Source organism: Orbicella faveolata, unplaced genomic scaffold, assembly GCF_042242905.1.
Source record: "Orbicella faveolata isolate gen_17 unplaced genomic scaffold, um_ofav_v1 contig_36, whole genome shotgun sequence".
In the NCBI taxonomy this organism is placed as follows: domain Eukaryota; kingdom Metazoa; phylum Cnidaria; class Anthozoa; order Scleractinia; family Merulinidae; genus Orbicella; species Orbicella faveolata.
In genome coordinates, this window is record NW_028301565.1 from 1,330,200 (window position 1) to 1,357,834 (window position 27,635).

At 41.8% G+C, this 27,635-nt stretch overlaps 1 protein-coding gene across 2 annotated transcripts; it reads right to left on the minus strand.

Moving 5' to 3' along the window:
• On the minus strand, positions 1–26,987 carry LOC110050088 (sushi, von Willebrand factor type A, EGF and pentraxin domain-containing protein 1-like). 2 transcript variants are annotated; one of them, XM_089274791.1, is made up of 24 exons: positions 26,734–26,984; positions 26,504–26,638; positions 25,508–25,681; positions 23,254–23,427; positions 22,470–22,655; positions 21,854–22,027; positions 21,216–21,395; positions 20,747–20,923; positions 16,329–16,496; positions 15,189–15,359; positions 14,913–15,092; positions 14,338–14,523; positions 13,257–13,424; positions 12,764–12,931; positions 12,035–12,202; positions 11,433–11,618; positions 8,377–8,547; positions 8,122–8,289; positions 7,685–7,852; positions 6,289–6,459; positions 5,471–5,641; positions 2,930–3,225; positions 2,206–2,356; positions 1–1,917 (listed from the first exon to the last, which is right to left on the minus strand). In XM_089274791.1, exons 1-24 carry the CDS (start codon positions 26,807–26,809, stop codon positions 1,529–1,531), a joined length of 4,356 nt encoding a protein of 1,451 aa, XP_089130917.1. In that variant the 5' UTR covers positions 26,810–26,984; the 3' UTR covers positions 1–1,528. The 2 variants fall into 2 exon arrangements, with proteins under 2 accessions (XP_089130917.1, XP_089130918.1); XM_089274792.1 differs by lacking the exon at positions 5,471–5,641 and having other exon boundaries at positions 26,734–26,987.
• Between the last annotated feature and the right edge of the window lie 648 nt (positions 26,988–27,635).

Sequence of the window (27,635 nt, forward strand, 5' to 3'; positions counted from 1 at the left end):
TCTGAGAGGTAACATTTTATTGAAGGTAACATTTTATTGAAAATAGCAGAGTATGATAATTTTTCTTTGAAAAGAAAGAAAAAGAAATAACAATAATTAAAGTGATAATAACTCAGCTGGAGTTATTATAAACGTTTGACAACTAGACTAGCTTAGCTATTTGCAGGTCAGTCCGATAAACTTTTTACCGTATCGCACTACAGTTTGTTGATTTTGTCGTTGTTACTCTTGTTGCATCGTTGAACATCACTTATTGTAGACGTAATAGTTACTTAAACCTGTAAAATAACACAACACCATTCTCCTGTTACAGATTTAAGTGTTTCTTCTCTCTCGTTTCATCACTACGCTGTAGTTTGCTTTAGTTGGATCTCAGCAAACTACATACAAACTACATGCAAACAGATTCATAGTCTCTTGATGCAAACTCATACCCAACTGTGGTGCAAGGGGAGAGGGGGAGGCGGGGTGGTGGTAGGAGTCCCCCTGGCCTTTTCGACATGCTATGACGAAAGTATTATGGTATACCAGGTACATATGCAAATAGCCCTGCTGGGGTGACTTCATTCAACATGGCGGAATTTTTCACTATATTTTTCGCTTTTTACACGGAAATTTAAAGTTTTTCAACTTTTTCGACATCTTATCAAGGAAAAGATGCTTTATGCATCATTATGTTGGCTTTGCAGCAACCTCTGTCCCCGGATATGGTTTGGCAGTTTACAATATAACGTTATAATTATTTCGTAACTCATATCAACCGTTAAACCACATCTCACTTGTCAGTAAATATCTCCTATATCTATATCAGCAAATATGTCTCAACTACTGAAATGGACAGATGCCCAGAGAAAATCTTCTTGACGAAATTAAAAAAGATGCCACCGTCTCCCCTCCTTACGTCCAAGGTATATGTAGCGGTAACTCATCAATCTTTTATTTTCTTTACGAAAACGAAAAGTGCAAAATGTAACCGAGAATAGCGATATATTGTGCCTTGAACCATTCCCTAAGGTGGAGACTTTGTGAGTCCTGTTGTGCGATAACTGGTAACTAATGAATGGAGACCAGAAATGTTTTATCACCTTAATTAAATTACACAGCTGCACAAATCCTAAACCAGGATGATAATAAACATTGTTTTCGCTCGGGCTCTTAAGGTAAGTTGCTGATTACGTGACTGAAAAAAAAAAAAAAAAAAAAGAAACTTCATTGTGATTGGCTGGGAGCAGGGACATTTACACTTTTATTTATATTTGAAAACTCTTTCAAGCTCCCTCGCCCAAATATTCTTACAATTTTGGGAGAATTCTCTAATATAACTCGTGCGTAACTGCACTGCCGTTCATACGATAGCCTATACTTAAAAGTTTAAACTCCTTCCAAACTAAACTGGGGCTCTTTCAACACAATATAATAACTACAAGTAATATCATATGTTTTTTGTAAAACAAATATCAGGTACTTCAGGTCTACTGTGTGTTTGTAGAAAATATTATTGCATCTTTAATTTACCCTGTTTACCTTGTTAGATGTCACTAATACAAAAGCGTGGTCGTTTCACTAAACGGAGATATTCAAATCTGACCCATTTTGTAGTATTGTCGTCAAATTTCACTGACGCTAAAGCTGTACCCGAAAACTCCACGACAGTACCGGATCGATACCACTCTGGTTTATTCTTTCTGTGAAGGGCTATTACTGACGTATTAACCGGAATATCCTTCTTTTTTCGAATCGTGTCTAAAATAAGCACTTCTTGAGTTCGTCGGTAGCTACGTGTTTGCTGTTTATTGATTGCTAACACGAAGTCAACGTGTGTGACATTAAGCTTTGTGATGTAAACTTTGTAGTAGTTATCGGCGCCATGATTATACTTCCATAATCCCCAGAACATTGAACCAACCAGGATACAGTCTAAACAAAAGAAAGGAGAACTAGGTCAGTGTCATATTGTTACATTATGATGACAATATTATAACTGTGTAATGTTAATTTTTATAGTGTTCTGCGGATAAGCTTGCTAATTTTTCGCATTGTAAAGCTCTGATCTTGAAATAGGAACCGATAAGGCTCTCGCGCTCAGTATGCATTTTATTAACATTTTTAATTATAAGCCTTACAAGAATAACACCCCAAACAGTAAATATAACTACATAAGCAGATATAAAATCTAGCGTTTTATTTACGTTACAAGGAAATTACCTGGGTTAGGATCACAGCCATATAATTCCACTCTTAAGCAGATAAGGTTGTCATGAGCAGACAAGGGATGAATCCTTATAGTCTTGGCAATGAACGGCTCCTTAAACTTGTATTCTACCAGGGTCGAAGAGTCCTTGTTCCCCGGGATAACCTTAAGGAAAGACCAACATAAGCTAAGCTACTTCAAGTTCATGGGACGACTTAAAAAAACAAACAAACAAACAAACGAACAAACAAACAAACAAACCAAACTGAACTGAATCAATCCAGGGACTGTAAGCTCAAGCAAACATGCATTGACGCAAGCAGTTAGTCGAGTCGTGCATGCATCCTATGATCCTTCATGACAGAATCTAGCAGTAGCACCAGCGGCAATAGTGTCAGTAGCAGCAGCATTGGTAGTACGGCTACTGCTACTGCTACTGCTACTGCTACTGCTACTGCTACTGCTACTGCTACTGCTACTGCTACTGCTACTGCTACTGCTACTGCTACTGCTACTGCTACTGCTACTGCTACTGCTACTGCTACTGCTACTGCTACTGCTACTGCTACTGCTACTGCTACTGCTGCTACTGCTGCTACTACTGCTACTACTGCTACTACTACGACGACTACGACGACGACGACGAAGACGACGACGCCAAGAGCATCGGACGCATGAAAAGGGGTAGAAGAAGTCGCAATAACAGTAGTGGAAATATAAGAGTACTGTGGATCTCACCTTTCTTGGTCCAGACTCACTGTAATCTACAATTGTGTGTCCAGCTTTGAAGCTGAGTCTGTATCTTTGAACCCATTTGTTAGGGACTGTTCCTCCCTGTGTAGCAATAGCTGTGAGCTTGTAAGTTTTATCGAGATCAATTTCTAAGTAAGCTTGTGTTTTTGATGGACACCAAGCGGAGGGACCATTAAGTCTTGCAGCATTCGGTGGATAAGCAGCGTCTGTTAAGGATGCGGGTGATCTGATCGTGATAGCCCGATTGTTATTGTCCTCCAAACCAAGAGGCCTTGCACAAACTGAAACACATAACAATTAATCATTCACGTTGGAGAGACAGGTTTCAGACATTGAATAATTACAATAATTATGAGAAAAATATGCAAAATCTATTTTTCAAAAATTAAATTAAACAAAAATAAACAGGTATCAGCCCGGAAAGTAAAGAGCAAAACAAAAACGTTACAAAACAAAACAACAACAACAACAAAAAAACAAACAAACAAACAAACAAACAAACAAACAAAAAGAGAGAGAGAGAGAGAGAGAGAGAGAGAGAGAGAGAGAGAGAGAGAAAAGAAAGAAAAATGAAAATGACTGCAATGAGTGAACACTAATCCATTCCTTCCAGTCGTTCGCCATCAGTTTAATCACGTGGCTGTCCCTTATTCCGAGATTTCGTTGTTCATAGAAAACCAAGGTGGTGGCGTTCGAACTCTTTCATCAGACAGAAAAATATAAGTACACGAGTGTGATTACTTTATTCAATTCATTACGTCAATTCAAAGATATGCGTATACACGATTTCTCATGAAGAAATAGTTTCTCCACGATATAGAAATAGAAACTATTCGGCATTGAGTTTCTTGTGTAAACTAGTTCGGACTGCTCAAGCTGTGATGACAGTGTAAACAAATACAAACACAAAACTTAAAAACATTGGGCGACGCACTGTCTTGCAGGGTCGCTGGTCAAAACTTTTTTGTCTCAAGAAATATTTGTTATAAGTGTTGGCGATCTGAAATTGAATTCAAAGTGTCGCCAACAGTTCAAATGCCTTTCCTCGAAAATGTTTTCTCCTGTACAAGGTAATTCTTAATTGATTAAAAACACTTTTACCATAGGCTATAATCTATTCATCGCTAGTTCAACTTCACGTGCAGATCGTTATCTGACATTCGATCAAACTTAGTTCTCTATCGAGCCATTCGAACGCCACCAAAGTAGACCAAACAAGCGGAGTACGCGCGTGAACGCACTGCTCTAATCTTTGACTCCTACGAATACCTCAGATGTTGAAAAAATCGGGGATTAACAAAGGAAACGCAATGAATTACCTGGCATTCGTTGTCCGAATCGTCCAGGTTTGTGCTGTAAAGCCCCGTGACGTGATTGACCGAAAAAATAAGGAGCCTGCACTCATTGTGGTCAGTTGAAGGAATACCCCAGGCTCCCTACCCCCCAAAATATCTTTTTATATTTCGAGCTGATACCAGTTTATTTTTGTTTATTTTATTTTCGAAAATTTAATTTTACGTATTTTTCTTATAATTATCATAATTATTCGATGTTCCGGGTTGTTCCGGAATTTTCCGGAATGTTCCAGAATGTTCCGGGATGTTCCATGTTCCTGGTTTTATCGACGGCCAATAACATGTTTTTGTTTTTTTTTTTTTTCCTGCGGTAAATTAATTTTATAGATTACAAATGGGTTTGTTTACCCAACTTTGTCTTTGAATCGGCTTCCGCGCCGTCAACTAACGATTTGTAAAAACCTCTTCGCAACGAGCGAGTAACTCAGATAGTAGACAAAGAAAGATAAATTGCGGAACAGATTTTTTTTCGTACTACTTTATGTTAGTTGCGTTTATTTCACCAGTTAAGCTCTCCAAAATTGTATTTGTGGTGTGAAATTTCGTGCGAAGTTTGAAGTTTTACTACAAAAACAATTTCTGTCACTCGTTCCTTTAAAATCACTTGAAATCAGACTTTTCTACCGTAAAATAAAGAGCAGAAAGCGAGGAAATTCGTTAAGTGTATTCCACAGAAATTCTTCTAAATACAGCAATGATCAGAGAGGTAAACTCGACTGAAATTGACTCAAATTTTACGGCGAGAGAAACACAGGATTAGGCGCCATTACAGCGCCAAGCTACAAACAACCAAGCAAACTCTCACAACTTCAAAACACTCAGTTGAATTTACTTACAGTGACTTTCCTTTTTTTTAACTGAACAGAGATAAACTTGCGTTGACTAATCGTTGATGGATGTGTAAAAAAGGCAGAAGATTGACGATCACCGCTAACTTTTAGGAGCGAAATTTAGGTAGCGGGGAAAATATCCGGCCTGTGGGCCGTATCGTAAAAAGCTGGACCGGTCACGTGCGTATGATTAGCCAATCAAATTCGAGGATTTAGGATTCCGGCCCGATCAGATGCTTGAGAAAAAAATAAATATTGTTTTCAAACGATTTAAGAACAGCGTTCCCGGATTAATAAACGAAATGTAGCTTAATATGGAAGCAAGGTTCGTCTATACTCACTGGAGCAAATGGGCCTGGAATCGGACCAACTCCCATTCTGACAGAATATTACTCGACTTCCAATTAACTCTAGAGCGGGAGTATTACATCTAAAGGTTACATTTGCTCTGCTTCGATAATCATCGCCATCTTTTGCCCCATTGTCCGGTATGCCAGGATCACTGCAACGAGCTGTTAAAGACACGTTATAGCAAAGTGTTAACGACCTTATGGTTTATGGTTGTGAAATGGCTGTACATAGCTAACGACTAGCATGAAACGACTAGCATAATTTCTACTTCACTGTGAGTGGGATCCTAACCCAGAATCAAATTCGCTGGTGCTAATTTTAATACACAATAAAAAAAGTACAATGATCTTGCCTAAGTACACGATATAATGACCCTTGCCGGAGCTCGAGCCCAGACTCGAAGTCGCAAACACTTGACTTTTCGCTAAAACGATTTCCACATTAGCTGGGCTTCTAATAATAACGGTAATATTAAAAAAAATAAAAAATGAAAAATAATAAAAAAAGAAAACCGAACAGTTTATCATGTAATACATGGCTATATCGTCTCTGCAGCCATGTTATTCTCAAAAGGTGCGATCATGCATGTTAGGTTCAAATACTCTTCACTACGTCGGATTGAGCGTTGGGTAAAACACATTTTTAACTGTCGGGAAATGTGTAGATCTCGTTTAGGAAGCCTGGTATGTTTCTAAGCCCTCAATAATTAGTGTTCAGGTGGCTTACATTTTTTGGTCGACATACAAATAGTACATTCTACTAAACATTAATAATCAATTATTTTAAGTCAGGCCCTTGCGATACTTACCTTCACAAGAGGGTGTATGATGACTCCACTCTCCCTCGTTGCATGTTATAGTTGAAGCTCCCACAAGATCAAAAGTCCTGTTTTTACATCGAAACTGTACACTACCACCATGCGAGTGGTTCTGGCCTAACTTCCACCCATTTTGAGGATTTCCTGGATCCTGACAACGTTCTTATGAAGAATGAATAATTAAGAATGTTTATGCAAATTATAACGAAATTTTAGTGGGTACCTTAAGAAAACGCTGGGAAAGGTAGTACTCAGTGTTGTAACTTATTTATTATTTTTTTTTTTCACTTAACGTTCTGCCGCTGCTAGCCGACAAATGTAGTCGACAGTGAAACAAAAGCAAGGAATAATGATTATCGTACGTCCGTCATGTTGCTCTGGCACGTGACAATACAAATATCAAGTGTAAAAACTTAACGAAGACGATGTTGTTTAACAGATCCATATGGTGTAGTAACATACTGGCAAAATAAAATATTTGAGATTGTCTGTGGAAACATTGGGGTTACTGGCCTACACAACTCCTATCCACGTGAAATAGCCGCTTTGAAAGTTTTGCTCGAACTGGTTTATCTGTAAGGATCTGCCCCTTTTGTATAGACTACGAGTAGTCCCTCTTTTGCTTAGTCCAAAATCCTGGGGGCGAGGAGCTCCTTTCGCGCGCTCCTCGCCCCCAGGATTTCGCGCGGCCATATTTTTCTCGCGGTTATCTTTCGCGTGACGCACGAACAAAGCGAAAGAGGGACTACTCGTAGTCTACCTTTTGTATGCTACGATAGGGGATCTTTGAATATTTCGCGAAGCAGTGGTTGATTTTGGATTAAATGCCAGTGTTAAACGAGGGTGACAGGCCGTACATGGCCGGACTCCTACGCTTCTTGACATTAGTACATTTTTCTTAATTTCGGTCTCGCGACCTTTTTTGCTCCACACTTGTTTCTGAAGGGCACTTAATGTTGTGTTTTTAGGAGGACATTTCACCAGAGTAGAGCCGCTAGAGTCCATAGGTCTGTGCGGTTTCCGCTTTTATCCGCATATAATTTGTAGATTGACACCTCTGTTTTTTTGCCGCGTGCTATTTTTTTTTTCGGCCTATTAATTTATATTGCAAGATATGTTTTAAGTTCTCTAAATATTAACTCTGGAGGGACAAAGTTTGAAAGATTCTGTGAACATGTTGGTTACTTGCATTTTGTAATATTACGCCGAGCTCGGCAGGCTGACGTTTGAAACACAGATGATCGCTTAACTCTTCTCTCGCGCGGTTGACTCCAAGGTTGGCCTACTCGAAAGCTTTACCTGAATAAGTTATGAGGTATGATCCTGTAACTCAATAGGGCAGAAAGATGTAGCTGGAACTACGTTTTCTATTTGCATCATTACTTACTTTTACATGCTGGGATTCTACCGTCCCATATTCCTTTCCTGCAAGTTAAAGAGGCTGGGCCTTGTAAATCGTAGCCAAAATTACACCCAAATATAACTGAGGAGCCATAACTGAAGTCGCCCCCGATGACGCGTCCGTTCTCGAGTGGTCCCGGATCTCTACAAAGTCCTGCATGAAAATATTGACAAGAAACAGATAAGCAGTGCGTCCGAAACTCTCACCGCTCTGTGATAATCGATCCGTCGATCGATTGTCCACCAAGCTACCGAGCTACCTACCTACCTACCTGCCTGCCTGCCTGCCTGCCAATAAAACCGATCGCTTTTGAATAAAAATGTAAAAGAAAAGTATTTCATCTGACAATTTGACATTTTAGGGTGTTTTTGTTATAAAAGGAGGCGCTCTAAACAAAATATACATGAGTGAATGGCTCAAACCTTTGCAAGTTGGAGAATTTGCATTCCATTTGCCATCGATGCACGTAATCTCCTTGGAGCCTTTCAGTTGAAATCCTTTGTTGCATGAGAATGAGACTACTGCTCCATGGTTTGTATTGTGGCTATTTACTTTGCCATTTGAGAGCGCTGGCAGTGGATCACAAGTCGCTGTAAAAGGGGAGAAAACAGGAGACAACTTAAATTCATAGATTGCTCGGTATTTTAAACGGTAATTTAATGTTATGTGATATCTACCTTTACATTCCGGCCTTTTTGAATCCCAGGTGCCATCGTTACAGTTCAATTGTGGCTTGCCTACCAAATTGTAGCCCTGTGTAGTGCATTCATATTCCACCATCTGACCATGCGAAAACTGGTTGCCATTTCTTCTCCCTCGAGCTAAATGACCAGGATCATCACAAGATGCTAACAGAGGAATATATAATAGGAAAATATTATAAAATATCACAAGATGCTAACAGAGGAATATATAATAGGAAAATATTATAAAATATAATATAATGTGCCTGTGGAATACAATATTTCTCAACAGAAATAAAGGCATTAGGGACCGTTCATTTTTTATGAGGGAGGGGGGGGCTGGTGGGATTTGGGAAGCACCATTTAAAAATCGCATGACCCCCCCTCAGCTTACCAATTTTTTCACATGGCCCCCCCTTATAGCGGTCATTTTTTGGGATGACCCCCCCCCCAAAAAAAAAAAATTGAACAAACAATATTTAGATTTGAACTTTTTTAATATTTCTCTATTATCCCCCTACTCCACGTTATTGTGCTCACTATGAAGACAATATTTACAATCTCTATACGATAGAGAGCTGTTGTTTAAAAAACAAATCAAAAGAAAGAGAAGTCAATTTCGGATCTCCTAGTTATGGCTCGCCCTGAGCGTGTGGCATTTGGCCTCTCATTGGCATCTTCCTCATCTGAATTGATGAATGCAAGAATGACGTCACTTGAGTCATCTTCTCCCCCAGAGTCAATGGCGTCACTGTCATACTCATCATTGTCACTTTCATCCGTTTCACTGCTGTCAGCACTTGCCCTGTCGTCATTTTGTGTCAATGTCCTGGCATTTCTCAGTGTTGGTTGGCCAGCTCTGAGAGGACTCTTCTGCTGCAGGCTTGAATGTCTTACAATTGCCTTTACTTTCTCACTCGTACTGCTTTTCAAATGCTGCTTCAGCCCGTCGTGGTTTGAGTACTTGTTTAGTTCTGGAACACGTAGCTTTTTAAGCTTGGTTAGATCTTTGCACAACTCAGTCCAAGGATAATCTTCCTCCCTACTTAACTTTGCCTTTTCTTCTGCTCTCTTTTTCCTTTTAAATTCCAGCACTTCAAGATGCTGAAGATAATCCACCACAAACTTCGATTTGACAATAAACTTATCTGCAAATAGAGCAACGCTCTCAGGGTCAGATAAAACCAGCCTGCCACTTCCATGTTCTTTCTTCTTTATATTGTTAATCCAATCAGGGAAAGAGCGCATTACTACATGAGCATCATGAAAGAGGCTCATTCCAAAATGCGCAACAATGGCGAAAGCGACGACTCGTTTAAGAAAAGGTTTACAGCTGAACGATTCAGGCAGTTTGACATCTTACAAGCAAAAGAAGCAATCTTTCTAAGTGCGGATGGCTGTTCAGAAAGGGCGAGTGAGTTTTCCATGCAAGGGTACCAGTTGAAGCCCAGTGATGGAAGAAAACTGAACTTCTCCATCAAAGAGCACAGAGCAATGGTGGAAAAGTTGAATGTCATACTGAAAGATGTAAAGGAACACGATTCCACACTCTTTCAGTCCAATGGGCTTGCTTTAAAGCAGGGCGAAGAATTTGCCCCCAGTTTTAATGTAAAACAGATCAAATGTACAGAAGCTAAGTTGACGAAGGTCACGCAGGACATGGAAGCACTAGAAAATAAGAAGAGCAATTATAACAGCATATTCAAAGGCATACTCAAACAGGACATCAACAAAAGGAGAAGGAAAACAGAAAACCGCAGAAAGTCAAATGAAAGAAAGAGGAAGCGGACTGAAAACAACGTCCAACGAGTTTATGGAATCTGTGTTGGAAACCCGCTAGGAAATGATCTTCCACAATGCCTTGTGTACCCTCCTAGAACGGCCGTCCCGGAAGAGTGTCTTAAAGTTGAAGATGTTGCCACGTCGATATTTAGAAGAGATGGGCCATACATTGCACAGCTCTTGGAAGGGAATTATTTCACCAATGCTGCAAGAAGCAGAATCACCACCAATCTTGAGCAGGAAGTCAGAAATTATGTTTACACCTTCATGTACCCTGAAGAGTTCACTCTGACGGAAAGCATTGCTGCTTCTTGCAGCATTGGTGAAAGAGACTCCCATAGCAGCACAAGCGGCGACGAAGAACTCGACGACAGCGGAGATGAGGATGAGTGCCAGTGAAAGTTGCATTCGAAAATAACACTGTTAAATACTTCTTTTCAGTAGCTACAAATGCTTTTTGTCGCCAAACGTTTTTTTAAAGCAGAAGGAAAGTTTGTAATAAATTTGTATCCTGCCTTCTATGTTTATTCTATAGCAATTTTTTTGATATTCAAACATTATGCCATTTTAAAGTTTTACTAAAATATTTCACGTGACCCCCCCTTTTCCCCTTATTTTTTTGGGATGGCCCCCCCTCGAAAGCCATTTTTTTTCGCATGGCCCCCCCCCCAAATCCCACCAGCCCCCCCTACCTTATAAAAACTGAACGGTCCCTTAGGGTGTTGAAATTGAAAAAGAAAAATTGCGTTAAATTTCGCAAGCAAATTTAAAAAAAGGTCCTAAGGTCCAAATTTGACATTACAAACGGGGAACACCTTTTTGGAAAACTGGGTACGAGAGGTTTATGTTACAAACCCTGTGACGTCATAGAGTTTTTAAGAAGGCTTTTACCGAAGACCATACAACAAAGTAGCATGCATTTGCTCCTTAGAAAATATTTTTCTTCTCGTTTTATATCTCTTTTCACCTGCCTTTACTATTTTCACTGTATCTTTTGACTTAAAAAAAAAAAAATGGCACGAGTTGGACCAACCCTATGACCCTATGACGTCATAAAATCATGGCCAAACGAGCAAATGTTTTCCTAATTGATCACGTGTCCTTGCGAGAGCACAGTATAAAAGTTTAAGTAGAGTGGAAAAATTCACAGTCCAAAACATTACCATCAATACCACAGATCTGAATTACTTGAGCCAACTTTTTCATTTGGTTTCACGGGTACAATAACGATCACAACCACCCATTTATCATGTCTGAAATGAGCTTACCCTTGCAAGAAGGAAGATTTCTATCCCAAAACCCATCGTCACAATGACGAATGTTGGTGCCAGTTAAAGTGTACGATACAGCACAAGCGTACTCTACGTGGCTGCCATGTGGCAGGAGTTCACCTATTATAAAAATGCCGTTTGTCGTGTGTCCGTTGTCTAGGTTACCATCTAAAGCACATCGAGCTGTAAAATACAAACATTAAAATACACCCACTTTAGTTCTTTATAACGCTTGGACTCTCAAGACGCGGAGTTAGCAACCACAGAGAGCAATGCAAAACGCTAAACAAATCCAGTATCGCAGAAATTAATGCTTAGAAGCTTTGAATTGAATATTAACAAACTGCAACTAACACTATTCACCACGCACAGCGTTACATTTTATACTCAGTGTATTTGCACTGTCGGCTAACAAATTTATCTTTGGCAAAAGGGGATACAAAGAAGATTTGATGAATAAAATCACATATAAGGAGGGCCGGAATGTCTCGTTCTCAGTGAGCGGATTGCAAATAGATCGAAGATCAAGTAGTTTAAACCCGTAATGTGCAAACTAACACTAATTTGCGAGTAATGGTTGATATGAATAACCGTGTCACCTTTGCATTCAGGTATGACGCCACTCCACGCTCCACGTCTACACCGAATTGTGTCATTCCCCACTAAGTCGTGATTTCTATTGCATTTAAAAGTCACTGTTTGTCCCTCCTGGAAATTGTTATTCAGGCGTTTTCCGTTGGATGGTTCACCGGGATCTGGACACACCGCTGTGTCAAAAGGGAGAAAAAAAAATAACAAATGATATCTGGAGTTAAAAGAAAAACACGTAAAAATAAATAAAGGTTAAAAGATCTGCCGCGATTGTCATTTCAATTAATGCCTTGATATCAGTTTTTAAAAGCTGTATTCCATGCATGTTCCCGATCAACTTCTTAGACGAGATCAAACATTGTAAGAGAAAATTTGTTAAAATTAAAAGAGAAGCGAACCAGCAAGTTCATTTCACTGTAAAATGTAGTATCGTCCCCAAAATTTACGATCCAAGTGGTCAGCATAAGAAATAAGCTCTAGCCCTACCGGTGAGAGCTCGTTACTTACAGTGCTGAGCAAAGGGAATGCGGACTTTGCGGACGCTAAGTATGTGGAACGGAAAAACCATCTATTCAAACGTGAGACTGTCAAAATGTATGTCAAGGGTAAAACACTATGAGATCGCAATATTTCAGCCTGACTGAGGTTTCCCAAAATAACGGTTGTGGCTCCATCGCGATTACGTTGAACTGAGACTGTCCAAATGTATGTCAAGTGTAAAACACAGATTTACTTACCAACACAATTAGGAACAGAACCACTCCAAGAGCCATCATTGCAGTGGATATTTCTACTACCATCTAGTTGATAACTTCGATCGCAAGTAAATACCACAAACGAGTCGTGTCTAAAGTCGTTTCCTTGCATGCGTCCATTAGGTGGTGTTCCTGGGTTGTCGCATGGTGCTAAAAGGCAAGATACTCATTCAATAAACCTCGAGTAGCCGGAATAAAGAATTCAGTACTACATTCGGAAAAAAAAAAAAAAATCATGGCAAATTCCTTGAACAATGACATGAAAATCCACAAAGTTTGGAGTCCAACGCTTCAAGCTTTCAAAGCTTCAAGTTGCTATAATTCGTTTAGGCCCAAAACGTCCCCTGGCCGAAAAAGGGTTAACACTGTTAAATAATTTAGAATTTTATTAGCGAAATGTGTTTCTGAGGGAAAAATAAAGGATAATTACATTTGAAATTTCATTATTAAGTATTTGCATTTTTTTTAAATTTACCTTTACATTCTGGGGGATCGAGGTTCCAGCTTCCATCATTGCATGTCAGTCTGTCGTTGCCTTTGAGTGTATACCTTGCATCGCATTGATACCAAACTGTTTCGCCGTGCCTGTAATCAGAACCGATCTTTTTCCCGTGAATAATATCACCAGGAGATAGGCAGAAAGCTAGAAAATAAAAATAGAGATGCTTTGATGGGTCTATAGCGAGTATCTTCTGAGGGGCGAGTTTGTAATTGGGTTACCGAGGTCATCAATCCAAATGCTTGAACTGTCGGACAAAGTCCCTTTATATCAGCTACATATTGTTTGGTGCTGCCGACTCGAGAAATACAAAAAAAGATGGATCGCTACTCTTGCAAGTACTTCTCGAGCAAGCTAGGTTAGTAAGTAGTTTATAATATGATGGCACTTGTCGGCTTTCGGAAACAAAACATTCAACATACCAATCAGTCCAATCAGAACGCTCGGATATATTTTGAAGCCTATCTTGCCATATAATAACTTTACATAAAGATATATAGTTTCGTATTAAATTCTTTAAACAAATGACTCTTAAACGTTTTGTACATGCGCTAAGAAGTTTGAAATCCCCAAGCTACAAACTCCATCAAACTTTTGATTTTCGGTTCTGTTCCTCTTGTTTCAGTACATAGGGCTCCGCAGTTGGTGTCTCTGAGAGAAATGTCTCAAGTGGTATTGAGCACAACGGTAACGTTCTTATCTCCTTTCCAATATTCCTCTGATAGTTTCAAGAAATCTCATTCTTTCTTGAGCTCGGTTTTTAAATATCTGTAATTACCACCGTTTGCATGAAGTTGCTGTCACCAAAAATAATAACTCGGGGAAAGTCGCAATGCACTGTTTATTTTCAAACTTACTGGAAAATTTTTACTGAATGAAATTTCCAAAATCTCTTCATAATTTCAGCTGTTGATTTATCAAGAATAGTAACAGTCATGCACGCATATCTGTAGTAGGATTGTGCTCGTACATGTGTATACTCTCAGGAACATATGTCGAATTAAGGTATGTATCGAGTTCAAAGTTAATATTGCTGATAATGATTTTATTAACCGACCTTTGCAAACTGGAGCATCACTGGTCCAACGTCCATTGTCGCATTCCTGTGTCTTAGATCCAATCATCTTGTAATTTCGTAGACAACCGTAAGTTATTTTTTCACCGTGCTTGATCATTTCATTGTTCTTACTTCTGCCTTCCACATACAAACCTCCTCCGGGTCTTCTTGAAAAACTGCAACGAGCTAGGAAGATAATGTACTTTAAAAAAGTTGCCACAAGATAGCTTCAATGGACAATAACTTATGAGAATAGTGTTTGAACTGTTTAAATACAAAAATACAAAAGTAATAATCCTGGTTCATCACAGTCTATGGATTAATCCATTGACTCCCCTTTTGCATAAGTCAAATTAAATAGATTTGCTCGATTAAAATCACGTACTAAAGTGCAGCAGCTCTCAATAATTCAAAATACACATATTAAATCTGCAGTTTAATTTAAGTCTTCGAGCAATTTTTTTTTTCCAAGGGTTAGAAAAGGTTTGTCTCTATTTCGTGCACTATACAAATACTGTACATACAAATATGATCAAATTTTAACGATGACGGTCATCTATCGGGAACAAGCTCACCATTACAAACTGGTACACTAGTGGAATCCCAGTTCTTTCCAACGCAGCGTATTCTGTCGATTCCAGACAAGTCATAGTTGCTATTACAGGAATAAGCAACTTCATCGCCCTCGAGAAATCGATCCTTGTCCCCAAGTATTCTTCCATTGTATGGGGCTCTCGGTGGTGGTGGGCAAATACCTGTTCAACCGAAAACTCTATCAGTGTTCGATGTTTCTATGTTGTTTTTCTTTTGCGCAATCCCAAAGCTTAAACTTGTTTAAAGTTTAGTCTAACCTTTGCAGATTGGAGCTGGATTGTTCCAGTTACCATCATAGCATGTGATGGAAGAGGCACCAACCCTTGTATAGCCACGTGTACAATAAAACTTCACAGAGGCCCCATGTCTGAAGTCGTCTTCTCCTGATCTCCAGCCATGAGCTGTCGGGGCGAGTTTGGCACACGGTGCTGTGGAATAAAACAAGAAAAATCAGATAAAACGATTTTCTTTCTTAGGTTTGGTTGTTTGTTTGTTCGGGTATCAATTTCTTGCCGAGTTTTTCGTTTTGTTTTTTGTTGTTGTTGTTGTTATTCTTATTTTTGGTTTGTTGTTGTCCTAACTGAATGTTTCTCAAGACGAAGTCATCGAATTCACAAAAAAACTGTCCAAAGTCGTAACTTTTCAACATCATCCTGATCCAGTGGCGGAAGTTATCTATTTAATCAGAACGCGATTTGGCTAGACGACGCGTTTGCAGGCAGTGCCTGGTTACCTTAGTAATTTTGTTACTAGTTCTCAATCGACGAGTGAGAGTGGTGAAAAGCATGCCTCTGATGCCTCGCTTTCGAGTCATATATGATTTGTTCAAAATGATAAATTAGAGGAAGTTATTTTCCATTTGCGCTTAGCAAAACCAACACCAATAGTTCAGTGTTTACGCCTTTTCTCTTTTGCTTTCGCTTTTAGTTCGAGTTCAGTGAGGTTTTCGTTTGTGTGTGTTTATTAGTATAATAGGTCAGACTCGATTACCTTGGGTCACTGCGGGTCGACAAAGGGGTAGCTTGAAGCTACACCCTCGGCAAAAAATTGAATTTTGTACATGTTCAACGAATAGTAAGGAAATTACGAGAACTTCAAACTTCCAAGTCTTATATCTTCTAGGCGGATGAGATTTTCCATATTTCTTTCGCGTTCCACTTTATCTCAACGAGTTCTGTGTACTTTTTGTGCCATAACAGAGAAATGAAAATTTGCCTTTAGCACGGTGACGTCATTTTCTCACCAAAAACCGTTAAAATCAGGAAAACAAAAAACAAGGATTGTTTGGGATAAAACGTTCTATCATTGGATCAAACACCCAAAAATTTTTCTGAGGGTGCAGCTTCAAGCCCTCTGCTGGCCCGGTGTGGTTTTTGTTTAAAAGAAAAAAAACTTACCCCTACAACTTGGCTTTCTGTTGCTCCATTGTCCGTCTGAGCATGTTATCGTTTGCACACCCTCCATACGGTAATCTCTAGGACACGTGAACGTAACTGTTCTGTCATGACGAAAGTCATCGCCAATCCTGTTTCCTTGATAGGGAAGGCCAGGGTCTGGGCAAGGAGCTATTAGATGAGAAGATATATAATAACTAAATTATAGCACCAACGGTGAGGTATGATGTCAAAAGCCAAGAGTTAAGAGTGTAATTGGTAATGATCAATCATTTTAGTAAAAGTTGGAGGAGGTCTTCGATTCCGCATTACATCTCTAGTTTCCTGGAATCTGGATATATATCTTTATATAATAGCTAGATACTACACGCGCTGTGATTGGTCAATAGAGTTGCAAAGCCTATGTTCTGACGTACTAGTAAACCACCGTTCCCGATATGGCAGCTGTACGCGCGGGAACTAGAGAACCCAGTACACTAGTAACGATGACAAATGTAATAAACAGTTTCGGATTTCACTGGCTGAGATAACGCGAATGTCCCAAATATATTTTCATTCAACACGTACATGGAAATTTGCAAGAAAAAACAGGACCAGAAGTTGGTCGGCAAATGAAGCTTTATCTTTTTTTGAGGGGTAAAAATTTTACACTGACTCCGGTTACGCTCGAGTTTAAATTAAAGTAGTATAAACCCTTTTTCCCGGCGCTTTCCAGGGCCTGTAGAGGACGAAGTCACCTGGGCTTGACTGATCAATTTGCGTTGTTAAAAAAGTAGGAGAAGGATTTCGAGTTAACATTAAACTTATCAGACGGCAGGTTTCTTTTGCAGATCACAGGTCACAGGTCACAATCAAAAAGCACTCAGTAAAACTCGTGATGTTAAAATTACCCGAGATTCCCAAGAGGTTTATCGATGTTTCCATGCAACAAACCTTAACTAAAAATGTTTTACTGTATAATTTTAATGAAAAGATTTCTAGGGGTGGTATATGTACGAAATGGGTTGAAATGTAGCTTTCAGAGATGTAGTGTTCAGAGATATATTTTATCGTAATAAGATAATTCATTATGATAGCAAATTGAACTGTTTTATTCCTGTCTTTTTTTGAAATCTTTACAACGGGTATGTGCTAAACAGAAACAAGAGTGTCCCCTATACCTCTTCTGAAAACAATTTCACGCATAAGTAATTGGCCTTTTCACGCATCACGAAAAATTCGAAAAGCGGCTTCACGTTCACAGAAAAAAGCAAGCAATCACGTTTCACGTAAAAATTCAAAGGCTAAATCATGTGTCACATAAAAATACAAATTCTATCCACGTTTCGCAAAACATACAGAACCCTCCATTTTGATGCATCAAAATGCCGTGTGTGACACATCGTGACAGACTAGATGCTAGGCCCTCCTGGTTCACTGTCAACATCACTTTAAGCCTCTTTCGTTTTCATACCATATTGAAAGGCTATAAAGAATTTATGTTTTCAACAGAAATAAGTCTTGGCTTTCCTTGGATCTTTTTTTTTTTTTTTTTTTTTTTTTATTTATTTATTTCAGTGCCACAGCTGATTTTCCTTATGCGTTTTTGCTTTTTGTTTTGTTTTGTTTTTTTTGTTTTTCAGAAAAGAGCTGTTATAGTTACATTTGGGACGCACTTCTATGCATCTGTTTTATCACGTTTTGGCATATTTTTTGGTGACCTGTGACTTGTGAGCTGGAGCTGTGAGCTGTGAGCTGTGAGCTGTGAGCTGTGAGCTGTGAGCTGTGAGCTGTGAGCTGTGAGCTGTGAGCTGTGAGCTGCAAAAGAAACCTGCCGCTTATCAGAACCCTTGAATTTTTAAAAACTCTGCATGCACGCATAAGACGATAAATGAATTTGGTTCCATAAACTTAGCTTTCAAGCAATAGTTTTCATTTAGCAAGATACAGAGAAAAACGAACCTCATAGCCTTTAAAGTAAGTAAAGAAATTTTGAATAAATTTCGGAAGCAACGTTTCTGTAACTAAACTTCATTCCATTATATTCACAAAAGTTTTAAAAATTCTCGTTGAATTACCTCGCCGAGCGTATGAGGTTTTTATTACTTGCAAACTTTTTGAATGGTCTTTTATTTCCGTGTTGACCGATTCTGCCTACGAATACCTGCATTTTACCGTCAGTTGTTGTGGTCTGGTCTCTGCCATTGTGCTGTTGAAATGCTCGGAGACATTAGCTGTTAAAGCTACTCTACAATCCGAGGGTAAATAAAGTCTACTACTACTACTACCACTACCACTACCACTACCACTACCACTACCACTACCACTACCACTGCTACCACTGCTACCACTGCTACCACTGCTACCACTGCTACCACTGCTACCACTGCTACCACTGCTACCACTGCTACCACTGCTACCACTGCTACCACTGCTACCACTGCTACCACTGCTACCACTGCTACCACTGCTACCACTGCTACCACTGCTACCACTGCTACCACTGCTACCACTGCTACCACTGCTACCACTGCTACCACTGCTACCACTGCTACCACTGCTACCACTGCTACCACTGCTACCACTGCTACCACTGCTACCACTGCTACCACTGCTACCACTGCTACCACTGCTACCACTGCTACCACTGCTACCACTGCTACCACTGCTACCACTGCTACCACTGCTACCACTGCTACCACTGCTACCACTGCTACCACTGCTACCACTGCTACCACTGCTACCACTGCTACCACTGCTACCACTGCTACCACTGCTACCACTGCTACCACTGCTACCACTGCTACCACTGCTACCACTGCTACCACTGCTACCACTGCTACCACTGCTACCACTGCTACCACTGCTACCACTGCTACCACTGCTACCACTGCTACCACTGCTACCACTGCTACCACTGCTACCACTGCTACCACTGCTACCACTGCTACCACTGCTACCACTGCTACTACTGCTACTAGAATACTTTTACATTAATTAATATGCTTTCTGCATTTCACCGATAACCTTTTCCTTTCCTTTGTTAAAACTGTTTTAGCGCGAAATGTTCCCGTCGCTTTGCTTTGTTGTGGATTTTGCGTCTGTGCTTTGGTGCTTTCAGTCGCCATGATTGGTTTGTCACGTTATCTCAAGAATTTGATGAGAATAAGCAACTTGATCACGATAAACAAGTAACTTGATCACAATAAATTTTCCTCTCATTGACGGCTTTTCAAGAAAGCAAGAGAATATAATCTCTTGTCCAAAGTTATTTTATAAAAGCAATGGACCACTCTTTCTATGGGTTTACCGGCGCAATAAACCACTCGAAAAGCTTGTAAATTACTCGCCTAACGGTTTGTGATTTAAAAGGTTTTTTCGTCATCTCCCAACATCTCAAGTAGTTTATTGCGCCCGTAAACCCATAGAAAGAGTGGTCTATTATATAGCCAACTTAAAAACGCCCACTGCCCGGTTTCAATTTTTTTTTTCCACGGGGTAGGGGGGAGGGGAGTGGATGGCTATATACTAGCTATACACAAAGACAAAGTTATTTTCTTCTAAGGAGACTGCTGGGAGACGCATGTTAAACACCTAGTCACTTATCAAGTTAAACTTAACCGCCGTACCGAGTTTGTGTCAGCCTTTGGGTGGTACTGTGATCAAATTTGCATTTCTCTGATTTACGTTATTTTAGAACAGAAACAAGTGGTTAGTATGGGAAGAATATCGCTTACATTTTTTAAATATCTCTTTTCGTTCTAGAAAGTTTTTAAAATATGCAAATTAGCTAATTGATTACATCATACACAACCACATTTTAATCAAATATATGAAAGTGAGATCTCAACCAATATGTATCAGACATGCTTGATTCTTGGCACCTAGACTCTACAAGGTGTGATTTACAATATGACAACACGCTTAGTTCCAGACCGCTTTGATGTTTAGGGATTTTCTGGCTTTTTCGCATTGCATTTTGATATTTCTTGGTAATGCCTTATTTGCGTGATCTAGCAATCATATAAATGTGTTAGGTAGACAACTTGACCTGGTTTCATTTTCCTGGGCTGAAATTTAGTAAAATGCTGAAAATAGGTCTGAGGGGTCTAAACGAGAGTGTTGTCGTGGAAACACAATTTTATTGCATCTGTAGGTGTGCTACCTTAAAAACTATTAGTGCACCAAGTTTCAATGCTTTCCGCAGCAAATTGATTGAGAGAGCTCAATTTATATAATTAATATCAAATTGGGTTGAATGGATGACGTCATCACTCCCCTAATTTACATATTTCATCCATTCTTTAAACTTAAAGGTATCTCAGGAATTAATAGAGATATTTGAAATTTTACATTGAATTCTCTATGATGCAACTGGTCTGACAAAGGGCTGATGCTGGAAACGTTCATTTCACAAACTCACTGTATCTACTGACACTCACCAAGACATCGTGGAACAGAAGCGGTCCATTCCTTATTCTCCTGGCAGGAAATGGTCGACTTGCCTCTCAGAGTGAAATCTTTGTCGCATGTAAACTCCACAGATCCACCGTACACGAAGCCTTTATTAACAAGTTTCCCTCCATTTGCGGGTTTTCCAGGATCACCGCATCGAACAACTATGTAGATGAAACGGAAAAGAAAAACATAAAAAAACAAAAACAAAAAGGTACTGTTATTAATCAAGAAAACAACTACATGTAACAAGTTTCATCTACATCTGGTCTGTATGTTTTACATACACTTATTAAACAAGAAGCTTTACTGATGTGCTGTACGTAAAATTGGTTAATGCTATGCAAAACGAAAGAATACGCGATTTATATAATCTTAATCACAAACGTAAAAAAAGTTTGCCTTATTTGCCAATTACTACACTTTCTGCGGCATTCATATCAACAGTCCACTTACTCTCGCATGTTGTAGGGGAGCCACTCCAGGTTCCGTCACTTTGGCAAGTTCTTATTCTTGAACCCTTCATTTCGTAACCTTTATCTTTACATTCGAAGACTATTCTATTTCCAAACGTTAGCCCCACTTGTTCAATTATGTCTCCATGGTTTGGCTTGTCCAGGGGTCCACAGCCCACCACTACAAGACATAAATTTTGGGTATTGTTTATGATATCTATAACAATCATTTGTTGAAGTCCAGCCCAGGAGCATGTCCACTTGAGGAAAATGCTAGGGCTGTAGTTGTCTCGGGCATTATTTGAGTCAAATAATTCATTTGCGAGACATTGGCAAATCACGATAGTTTGCAATAAACGACTTCAATAATTGTTTTATCATTCGATCACCAAGTTCGTTTTCAAATTGAAATCACTCTCTCACAGCTCAGAGAAGCGATTTGCCATATTTGACACGAGAGCGTGGTTTCAATTACGCATGAGCAGAATATTATTTGCAGCAAAAGAAGTTTAGGCGATACTACGCAAGGGCAGCCCATTATTTGTAGGCATTTATTTGCAGGTCACGTAGTGGGATCTCGGCCAATGGAAAGGAAGAAATCAGAATTAACTATATGACTAAATTATCAGTCTTCTTTACCTTCACAAGTTGGCGTTCTACCACCCCACTCCTCGTTTGCCTGACATATTCTGTAAGCTGGTCCATTTAGCTTGTAACCTTTATTACATACGTAACGCACCTTCTCCTTGAATGAATATAAGTATCCTATAATTTTTCCGTTAGGAACGTCCCTCGGACGGCCGCAGCTTTTAGCTAATAAGGTAAGATACAATATGTGTTATGTTATTTCTTCATCTGCTAAAATAAGTTGATACCTTCATTGTTTTAGGTATTTGTTCAGGGATGGCGGAGCCGGGGAGCTTGGGGGGTAACCCCCCCCCTTTCAAGCCAAAAATACACAAAATAATGATTTTACAAATAACCCTACAAGTTAGCGTCTCTGGGCCCCGCTTGTAAGCCCCCCCCCCGCCCCCAATTCAAAATATGCTCCGCCATCCTTGTTGCTGCATATAAAACGAGCAAAACAATTTTCATGTCTGCGCTTTTCATGTAGTATCCAGGGCCAAGTTTGTTTTTCCGTACTAAATTGCTGTTAAAACTCCGGATTAGCTAAGTTATGTTATGTGGACCGGTACTGTAACTAAACTACATGAGATATTACACGAGGCACATCCATCACTTTAAGAAAACTTACGTGAGCAAGTGATATCTCCCGTCCATTGGTTAGAACCTTTGCATGACAAAACCCCACCGCTTGACTTGAAATACCCTTCTTTACATTTTAATAACACGCGATCGCTGTATTTAAATGTCTTTTTCATCCTTCGCGGGTAGTAGACGATAGCTGAAACCGGAATCTTGGGTGGATTGCACTGCGGAACTGAAAAGAAAACATCAAAGAGATTGCTTAAGGGAGGTAATTACGGGTTCGGTTTTTAAGCACGTCGGGTGGGAGTCGCGATTGCCTCATGGTTAGTGCGCTCGACTCCGGAGCGAGCAGTCCGGGTTTGAGCCCTTGCCGGAGACATTGTGTTGTGTATTTGGGCAAGCCACTTCACTCTCACGGTGCCTCTCTCCATTCAGGTGTATAAATGGGTGCCGGCGAATTTAAGGCTGGGAGGCAACACTCCGATGGACTAGTTATCCCATCCAGTGGGGAGTAGAAATACTCCTAGACGCTTCATGCTACTGAAACCGGGATAAGCTCCGGCCTGATGAGCCACTTGGCTCGTATACAGACTTTGCCTACCGTTTTAACTACGGTATCTTAGGAAGCAACAAACCAAACCACCACCACAAACAGACCATGAAACAAAACAAACAAACAAACAAACAAACAAACAAAGTACCAGACATGCAAAGACGCAAGCAAAACCATTGTGTTGTCCTTTAGTATATAACTGAGATCATTTCAACCACATGACATTAAAGTGCAAAAACCTTTACGCGGTTAAAAAAATTGTTATCACGTTACGTACGTTCACATTTTGGCTTTGGGGCACTCCATTCTCCTGTCTCAAGGCACATGATCCTAGCTGATCCGATTAGGTTGTAAGAATCAAAGCACCAATACTGAATATACTTCCCGGCTTGTAGGCCCTCCAATCGTCTGTTTCCGGAAGAAATTTCACCTGGGTCCTTGCACGCGATTCCTAAACGATGAAGCAAGTTTATGAGAGAACGAAGGAGCGAAGGAGCGAAGGGGCAAAGGGGCGAAGGGGCAAAGGGGCGAAGGGGCGAAGGGGCGAAGGGGCGAAGGGGCGAAGGGGCGAAGGGGCGAAGGGGCGAAGGGGCGAAGGGGCGAAGGGGCGAAGGGGCGAGGGGGCGAAGGCGCGAAGGCGCGAAGGCGCGAAGGCGCGAAGGCGCGAAGGCGCAAAGGCGCGAAGGCGCAAAGGCGCGAAGGGGCGAAGGTGCGGAGGCGCGAAGGCGCGAAGGCGCGAAGGCGCGAAGGCGCAAAGGGGCGAAGGCGCAAAGGCGCGAAGGCGCGAAGGCACGAAGTCGCGAAGGCGCGAAGGCGCGAAGGCGCGAAGGCGCGAAGGCGCGAAGGCGCGAAGGCGCGAAGGCGCGAAGGCGCAAAGGCGCGAAGGCACGAAGGCCCGAAGGCGCGAAGGCACGAAGGCCCGAAGGCGCGAAGGCGCGAAGATGGGAAGGCGCGAAGGCCCGAAGGCCCGAAGGCGCGAAGGCGCGAAGGCGCGAAGGCGCGAAGGCGCGAAGGCGCGAAGGCGCGAAGGCGCGAAGGCGCGAAGGCGCGAAGGCGCGAAGGCGCGAAGGCGCGAAGGCGCGAAGGCGCGAAGGCGCGAAGGCGCGAAGGCGCAAAGGCGCGAAGGCACGAAGGCCCGAAGGCGCGAAGGCACGAAGGCCCGAAGGTGCGAAGGCGCGAAGATGGGAAGGCGCGAAGGCCCGAAGGCCCGAAGGCGCGAAGGCGCGAAGGCGCGAAGGCGCGAAGGCGCGAAGGCGCGAAGGCGCGAAGGCGCGAAGGCGCGAAGGCGCGAAGGCGCGAAGGCGCGAAGGCGCGAAGGCGCGAAGGCGCGAAGGCGCGAAGGCGCGAAGGCGCGAAGGCGCGAAGGCGCGAAGGCGCGAAGACGCGAAGGCCCGAAGGCGCGAAGGCGCGAAGATGGGAAGGCGCGAAGGCCCGAAGGCCCGAAGGCGCGAAGGCGCGAAGGCGCGAAGGCGCGAAGGCGCGAAGGCGCGAAGGCGCGAAGGCGCGAAGGCGCGAAGGCGCGAAGGCGCGAAGGCGCGAAGGCGCGAAGGCGCGAAGGCGCAAAGGCGCGAAGGCACGAAGGCCCGAAGGCGCGAAGGCACGAAGGCCCGAAGGCGCGAAGGCGCGAAGATGGGAAGGCGCGAAGGCCCGAAGGCCCGAAGGCGCGAAGGCGCGAAGGCGCGAAGGCGCGAAGGCGCGAAGGCGCGAAGGCGCGAAGGCGCGAAGGCGCGAAGGCGCGAAGACGCGAAGGCGCGAAGGCGCGAAGGCGCGAAGGCGCGAAGGCGCGAAGGCGCGAAGGCGCGAAGGCGCGAAGGCCCGAAGGCGCGAAGACGCGAAGGCCCGAAGGCGCGAAGGCGCGAAGATGGGAAGGCACGAAGGCCCGAAGGCCCGAAGGCGCGAAGGCGCGAAGGCGCGAAGGCGCGAAGGCGCGAAGGCGCGAAGGCGCGAAGGCGCGAAGGCGCGAAGGCGCGAAGGCGCGAAGGCGCGAAGGCGCGAAGGCGCGAAGGCGCGAAGGCGCGAAGGCGCGAGGGCGCGAAGGCGCGAGGGCGCGAAGGCGCGAGGGCGCGAAGGCGCGAGGGCGCGAAGGCGCGAGGGCGCGAAGGCGCGAGGGCGCGAAGGCGCGAAGGCGCGAAGGCGCGAAGGCGCGAAGGCGCGAAGGCGCGAAGGCGCGAAGGCGCGAAGGAGCGAAGGCGCGAAGGCGCGAAGGCGCGAAGGAGCGAAGGCGCGAAGGAGCGAAGGCGCGAAGGAGCGAAGGAGCGAAGGAGCGAAGGAGCGAAGGAGCGAAGGAGCGAAGGAGCGAAGGAGCGAAGGAACGAAGGAACGAAGGAACGAACAAAAGAACGAACTAACGAACGAATAATTTAATGAATGATTGAAGCAACGAAAAATGGAAGGAAGGAAAAATCAGAAGGTAAGCCAAAAAAGATTCGTGGAAACTCATAGTTAATGTAACACCTATTTTGCCATCTTTTTACCGCCTAAAATGAAAGTATCAACTTTGAACGAGACTTAAAACCTACAAAGATACTCACTGCATCTTGCCTTCTTCCCGTCCCATTTTCCTATTGCTCTGCATGTTCGTGTAGACGAGCCACGTAGTTTGAATGGAGGCTTGCATGTGTATGTCACTACACTGTTAAATGAGCGACCATTGCTGGACTTCTGACGAGAATTCTTAGATTTAGATAGAGCTTCACACCTTAAATCTATAAAACATCCAAGTCTGTTAGGTATATATGTTATTGACCTTAAATCGTATTAGAAATGGATGCAGAAAATAAATTGCTATATTTGGCTTCAGATTGGGCTTGTGGCATGTTTCAAGGGAAAAGATTGATGCTACGCACTTTTTGGCTGGTGAATAGTTCCCGAATTGAGTGCCAAGAAAGAAGTAGGTAAGGCAAGAATGGAAAATACAAAAACATTGCCTCTTACATATCTAGATGTCATGCGATCTTTAGCTTGTCACGAATCTTCTGCCGCAAAAGGAATTTGTCGCTTTTACTAAAGTTTAAAGTCTAATTCGGGTTTCAAGCATCCATGAAAGGGGAAAGGGCATGATATGTATAATATTTTATTATCATTATTTTTATTATTATTATTTTTTATTTTAACAGCTTATCGATATTTTTCTACATCCTCTGTCTTAAGATTCATGTTTCAAATATCATAGGGACATAGGTTTATGTCGTTAACGTTACAGTCAAAATCGTCATTGAAGGTTTGGTTAGGGAAATTGAAATGTCTAAGGAGGGATGCTGGAATATTTTGCCAATGTTTATGACTTCCGTATAAAATCGGTCAAAATAGTTCTGCGTCCTTTTCAGTGCTGAAAAGGAATAAAACGTCCCAAAAATATTGCAACGTTAAGTTACGTTAATTCACATATCAAAACAATATTGTCTTTACAAAGCATTTTTAGGGGCAGGAAGACATGTGGCATACGGCACGAAGAAAGAGAGGGGGAAATTATTAATTGAGGACACTATAATTAACTTACATGCCATAACACACACACGCACACTTACTGTTTCTGACGCAGCTCATTCCACAGTCCTCGTCACATAAACATTTCTGGTTCGACTTGCAATCATTGTCAGACGAACAAGATTTAGTGCAGTATCGAAAAGCTTCTTCATTTGTTCTTTGGCAGTCAGGAGAGTCTAGGACAACAAATTTCAACATAAGGATAAATAATTCATTCCCAGAGAGGAAGTAGTGATGTAAAGATAGCGAAATGAATCATAAAATCTCTCACCGCTTTTCTTTCGCTTGCCTCCGATAACTGGAGAAATAAATATGACAATCGGAATTATAAGGTACTTTTTCCACATTTTTGACGTCAACGGTAACAATTTTACGTTTAGAAACTTCTTCGCGAGACAGTATTTCACGAATCGCGATTGCGAAGTGGACAACTGAAACGCTTCACCGCGGGGCCCTCCTCAAATTACTGTCATTTCAGATTTTGTCACAGTAAACTGAACAGAGACGTGTTGTTGTCCCAGCTCAACAGGAACATGATATCACATATATGAAATGTATCTGTCTGGAAACTACTGGATGTTTTCCAAAGCGGTGTACGCCTTTTCCTGACAGTCATTTTTATTATCGTAGTAACATACCATCTGCTTCACCAGGAGGTGGGTGACGAAAGAAGAACATCACTTCCTGTAGGGTAGGGTGATGGCAATCGAACCCGACCGGGGATATGAACAGTTTTTAATATCCCATGCCCACCCTATGTGAAATATATTCGTTCTAGTAGCTTCCGGAGTTTTTATCTTCCTGCAATGTAACACACATCAGGTTTTGCAGCCACTTTTAAAAGGATTCCTCAAACTTCGTAAATGCTTCTATGGTTTGATCCTGGTCAAAATCACTGAACTCTTGCCTGCTCTTTATACACACACAAACACTCACACACACACTTCTTCCCAAAGCATTTTTGTCGCCTTTCGCTTGCAGTAGCGTTACCGTTGTCGTCTTTTGCTTGCAGTAGCGTTACCGTTTGGTGTCTAACCCGTAATTCGTAAAGATAAATGTTAACAATCGTTTTGAAACTGTCAAAATCAATAACTATCAATTGATCGATTGGTATTGATGTAAGAAATAGAAAGCATTTTCCGTGTACCTTCTGAGTTATAGAAACGCGATTGT